This window comes from Vigna angularis, chromosome 8, assembly GCF_016808095.1.
Source record: "Vigna angularis cultivar LongXiaoDou No.4 chromosome 8, ASM1680809v1, whole genome shotgun sequence".
NCBI lineage: Eukaryota > Viridiplantae > Streptophyta > Magnoliopsida > Fabales > Fabaceae > Vigna > Vigna angularis.
In genome coordinates, this window is record NC_068977.1 from 3,407,103 (window position 1) to 3,413,271 (window position 6,169).

At 44.3% G+C, this 6,169-nt stretch overlaps 1 protein-coding gene and 1 pseudogene across 1 annotated transcript; both read right to left on the reverse strand.

Moving 5' to 3' along the window:
- Positions 1-443: 443 nt before the first annotated feature.
- LOC128193525 (uncharacterized) lies at positions 444-2,072 on the reverse strand. Its single transcript, XM_052867153.1, has one exon. The coding sequence runs from the start codon at positions 2,070-2,072 to the stop codon at positions 444-446; it is 1,629 nt and encodes a 542-aa protein (XP_052723113.1).
- Positions 2,073-3,705: 1,633 nt separating this feature from the next.
- Positions 3,706-5,851, reverse strand: LOC108344800 (probable aldo-keto reductase 2; annotated as a pseudogene).
- Positions 5,852-6,169: the final 318 nt, after the last annotated feature.

Here is a 6,169-nt window from a genome sequence, read left to right on the forward strand (position 1 = left end):
AGAATGCGTCCCAAATCGTGCTCTTCGCTGGAGGTGAGGTCTCCGCCAATGCTAGTGGTTTTGGATGTGTCCGTCGTTAAGGACAGGAGTTTGACTTCGCCTTGCGGACGCAGACGCTCGTCTACGTTGGTTCGGGGGTCTAAGTCGACTGCCGCTGCCTCGGGTCCTTTCGTCCTTCTAGTTGGGATGAAGGGAGTGATTTTTAACCCGGCGACATAGCATTGTCGGGCTGTGCGCTGATCAGCCCTCACGGTACAAATGTCACCATGGTCTGTTGGGAACTTCATGGCGAGGTGGGGAGTAGACACGATTGCCCCAAACGCGTTCAGACAAGGTCGCCCTAGCAGGGCGTTGTACGATGCATTTGCCTCGACCAGCAGGAATCGAACTCGAAGTTCAGGTGCCTCCTAACTTGTTCCGAGCCGAGTTCGCAGGTCAAGGTATCACCTGGTGTCTACTCGTTCTCCTGAGAATCCGACAATCTGCTCATTAAACGGGGCGATGAGATCCTCAGATAGGTCCATTTTCTGAAAAGTGGACCAATATAAAATGTTGACCGAGCTTCCTTGGTCGACGAGAACCTTGCTGACATCATACCGAGCTATATTAGCCGTGATGACCATAGGATCATCATGATCAGGATCAGGAGCATGGAAGTCAGCGTTCGTGAACGTGATGTCAGGGATCGACCGAGCCTGGCGCTCGACCATATGGACCGACTTCAACTGTCTCAAATGTCGCTTCCTCGCCGAAGCCGACACGCCTCCCCCCGCGAAACCACCAGATATGGTGTCGATGCGGCCTCGGACTGAGCGTTCCCTCTCTATGCGTCGAGGTGGACTGCGCGACCGCCTACGATGTCGATCATCTTTAGGGGGAGATCGCTGGGGACTTCGCCTAGGAGGATCTCTTCGGCGAGGAGTTGTTGCTCTAGTGGAAACTCTCTCCTTGACGTAATTCTGGAGATAACCTGCACGAATGAGTCGTTCTAACTCGTCTCTTACTATATTACATTCTTCCGTGTCGTGCCCACGGTTCATGTGGAACCGGCAAGTTTTGCTGTTATCTGCGTTCTTTGGGGTGGCACTTCGCCGCACGGTGAGAAGTTCGGCGTGTAAGGCCTCTTCTAGCACCCTCGCCCTTGGTGCGTTGAGAGTCGTGTAGCGATCGTATTTAGACGTCCACCCCGACTCCTTCCTAGGTGGTCGATCTGGTCTGTAGTCGTTGGGGGGTCGTTTCGTTGGTTTTCTTGTCTCCTGGTTAGGGACATCCTGCTGGTGCTTCCTCCTGGAGTTACGGTGATCTTCGATGCGGATGAATTTCGCCATAGTGGATTGGAGTTCCTCCATGGATGCTGGAGGGTCAGCATATAATTGTTCCGAGACTTGCCCCGGCCTTAAGCAGGACGACAGGTTGCTGATGATAAAGGTGGGAGTAATATCTGGCACGCGCCGGGCCGTCTCGATGTACCGCTGCATGAAAGCTTTCAGGGTCTCATCCTTCTCCTGCCTGGTATGGACAAGCTCAGTAGCAGTCATCGCTGGTTTTTTATTGGCTGCGTACTGTTTTCGGAATAAAGATTCGACGGTTGCAAAACAATCTATGGAATTTCGGGGAAGTTTATGGAACCATTCCAGAGCTTCCCCTTTAAGGGATAAGGAGAAAGCTCTGCATATCACCGGATCGCTGTCGGTATAGAATGCCATGGCATCTATAAAATTACGTAGATGGTCATCAGGATCTTCAGAGCCATTGTAGCGTTCCAGAGTTGGAGGAGGCTTGTCCGGCATGTTTGCTTGCATGATGGCTTCTGTGAATGGAAGCAGGTTAGTGAGGCGCATAGGAGTAGGCCCCCTCCTTCCTCCACCGGCCCGTTCAGAGGTTCCCCCATGGTGGCTGGCATCGTTATCCTCCTGTCTGTTGGAGGCAGATAACTCTGGTGTTGGGATCTGTGCTCGCAGCGCCGCTATCTCCTCTGCGTGTTTACGTTGAGTCTCCTGCATGGTTTGTGCTTGTGTCTCAATTTGCGCCTGCAATTGCCTGATCAAATCGTTCGTATTGGAATTTTCCATTGCTCCGGTGGTCGTTGTTGGGATAGTAATCTCGGGCCCCACGGTGGGCGCCAAAATGTTTCAGTAGGGATGTGGAGACCAAGATACGAACCTAACAACCTTACTCTCTTCCTTCTCTGTGCTGCTTTCACTATGTTTTCTTTCTCTCTTCTCCAAGTCTCTGGGTAAGGTGGGCTGGGTACCTGCAAAGGCACTCCGACGCTCAAGTCAATAAGGGTGTTGTTAGAACAACCAAATCTTTCTTAATTTTCTCTTAGGGGAAAACGTACCTTTTTCCTGGTGTGCTTTGTATATTTAAATTAACATAATAAACCGTTTACCTGAAAATCCGGTCGGTTACTGAAAATGACTGTTTAGAAGTTGTAACCGTCATATCGTGTGCTGATACCGAGTCAATTACTTCCGTGATATATGGCCGTGATTCACGGCGCTGTGAAGCCAAGATGTGTAACTGCTTATCTGTAACCGCTAGATCACGATGTCGCATACTGTATGTCGATCATCATTCGTGTCGACCTGAGTGGACGACGCGTCGCACATATGCTTCATGTCGGTTGTCGAGCCTCAACTGGTCGACAACGCCACATGGTCGTATGTTATTACAGTCGGTTATCTGGTGGTCGACCACGCTATGTGGTCGAATGTCATTACGGGCATGAGAATGTCCTGCAGTGGTTTAATTGTCGTCGGGTTATTGGTCGACAGTTGGAGGATTAGGTATCCTATAGTACAATACGTATCAAACCAACATGCAGATCAAGCAAAGATCAGAAATCATTTTCCATAACAGTAGTCGTCCATACCGCTCAAACATCATACAATTCATACATGCACATCAGATCATATAACATACAGTATAAATTAAACATATAAGCTTCCCTTACCTGGATAGCAGTGTACGCCCTAAAATATGACTTCCACACGTTCAACTACAGCTCTTCTATACGCAACAGCCACTTAAGTTCCTTAAATCTAACCCTTTATCTAAACACCAAAATCAGAGATTGCTCAGAAACAGTCCATGCATGAACTGAAGACATGGTTTAGAATGAAACCCTAATGGACGAACTACTAGAGGAAGGAACTTACCAGCTTAGAATCAAATTCTGTTCGGTCCAAACTAACGTCCGCGTCTCTGGAAACGTTCCTATGGTTCTGAAATGGGATTTGGAGAAGAAAATGAGAGGTTATAGTAGAGAGAAGTTTACTGGTTTTAGAGAGAAGTTGGAGAAGATGAATGGGTGTGTTTCGTGAGGAAGAAGATGAGTGATGCAGGTGAGAGAGTTTTTCAGAAAAATCTGGTTTTGTAAATCTCACGCTCGTTTGAACGAACGTGTCTCAAGCCGACACCTGCACCCAAACTCTGATTTGGAAACTTCTTCCGCAACACGTGGCGTGCTTGCATGTAAAGATTGGTGCGTTTTTAATGTTTCCAGAGAAATGATTTTGGCCCAGTTTTCCGTGCACAGCAGAGAGGTGAAAATCAGAGTTGGGAGTGGATTTTTAATGAGATAAGCATGGATTATGGTGTGTATTAATTGGGTGTGACAGGGAATTATTACTGCTAATTATTTAGGGTTTCACAGGTATGGTATGAAACAATTCTAGATTCTAGAATCAATTGTTAAGAATTTCAGAGCGCAAAGCCATAATCATTTATTTGTCTGAACTCAATTATAAGTGTACACAACTGAAGCAACATGGAATCATCTGACAGAGTTCAAACCACCTGAAAAGACACGAGCTGCTTATTTAAGCAGCAAATGCACATGGTACTACTAGCAGAGTCATACAATGGTACAAGCATTAAGCAATGCACTTGATTTGATCATGCAGCTTTCCAAGAAGAAAGTGGTGGAGTATTAGCAGTCTTCCATGTATTTGCCCCATCCATGTATCTACCACCCTTGATATCTTCAGCAGCAAAGGACTCAAGTTCTGCTATTTCTTCTGGTGTTAGTTTGACAGACAAAGCGCCAAGGTTATCATTAAAGTTCTCAATTTTGGTTGTTCCAGGTATTGGGCACACGTCGTTTCCTTGGTGATGAACCCATGCCAGTGCAAGTTGAGATGTAGTACATCCCTTTTTTGTAGCCAGTTCCTTAACCTTCTCAAATATAATATTATTGTGCTCTACATTTCCAGGTTTGAATCTGGGCAGAAACTGCAATAGAATTAAATACACATAGAAGATTATATTCAGGTATCAGTGATGAAATTTACAAGTATTTGACATGGATTTCAGAACTTCTGTAATAGCATGATTTTCACAAACCTTCCGGGAATCATCCGGTGCCAAATTCTCAAGCAGCTTTGTTCCTGATGACAAGAACCCTCGCCCAAGAGGACTATATGCAACAATTCCAATGCCAAGTTCCCTGATTAGTGAAAATTGAGTCATAAAGTTATTATACCTCGCATGATAGCAGTTTTATTGAACCTCAGAAAGAGAACTGGTTGATAATAAAACATAATGTTTGTGTGTTGAATCACACCTGCAAGTTGGAACTATTTCTTCCTCGACATCTCTTGACCATAGCGACCACTCCAACTGCACTGCTGTTATCGGATGAACTGCATGTGCTCTTCTGATTGTTGAAGTTGAGGCCTCAGACAGACCAATATATTTTATCTTTCCCTCCTCAACAAGTTTTTTGAGCTCCCCAACCTTACAATGCAGAAACAAGGCAAAAACTTGAAGTCATCATAGGTTATCCTTTTCCATATGTGAGCAAATGATTATATCTCATGTCAAACACAAATTTCATGATGTCAAAATACACAGGAGTGATCAATGAGTTTAAAATTTCCTACAAGCATATTATCAGTGTAGCCAAATATGTCACCAAAGAAAAGACAAATAGAGGAAAGCACAGAGAAAGGGTGAAACCGTGACTTCAATAGGCACACGAGTATCAACACGATGTTGGTAATAGAGATCAATGAAATCGATCTCAAGTCTCTTCAAGCTGTCCTCACAAGCAGCCCTCACATATTCTGGATCACCTCGTATCTCCCTTTTCCCTTCAGGTGTGACTTTGATTGCAAACTTGGTAGCCAATTCAACCTTATCTCTCCACCCTCCCTTCAGAGCCTGCAACAAACAAACACGTATGCACACATCGTTTTATCATATCGTAGCAATAATAAGAAAGAAAAACTGTAACCACTGCTCTCGGAGGAACCAAAAGCAACAAAAGGAATATCAGGAAGTGTAATAATAAACTCTTTCAGTGCTTTCCGATGCTACTTTGATATCAGAAGCTGACTGAGCTCACATGTGTTCAAAAGTTAGAGGACTAATTAGTTCATGAAAAGAACATAAACCAGAACAAAGTTGACCCATCAATAAAAAACAGTTTCTTTTTTTCCTAAAAGACTCAATCTTTCCTCTTTAAAGCACTGGTTAGCTAGACCCAGAAGAAACATATGCATGATCAAGTGAAAGCACGAGAAATATGATATCAAACAGCACAAAGAATCAACCTTTCCTAACAGGACTTCGTTGGTGTAAGGACCGTAGATGTCAGCACTGTCGAGAAAAGTTACACCACTTTGAACAGCATGGTGAATATATAAGAGCAATCATATCAGGTTCTGGCTTAGCAGGACCGTAGTTCGAAGACATTCCCATGCACCCCAATCCCTGCACAGACACCTCCAACCCTTGAGAACCCAACTTCATTCTACCCACTCTCGCCATGATGCTCTCAGTGATTCTTCTTCCTCTACCAAAACACTATAATTCCACTGTGTCTGCTTGCCTTGACGAACTTGGGTTGGTTTTAAGTATGGCGGAATCCTTTAAATGATCAATCCAGAAGATTAAATTATTCTACGGACCCTACGAAAGGTTGTGCTTCATGCACTTGTCTCCTCCATTGTCCTTCTCGTAGGACTGAGTAATGTGTGGTCCAGGACATTTCCAACTTACACCAGAAGGAAAACGTTTTTTAACAAATTCATTTTTTACAAACTTTTTTACAATAACACGTGCTTAGTAATATGTTTCAAATATACAAATCAATAAAATAAAATAATGATATATAATTAATTGTTAAAATATCAGTCGTGTTTCAAATATTGAAACCTTAATT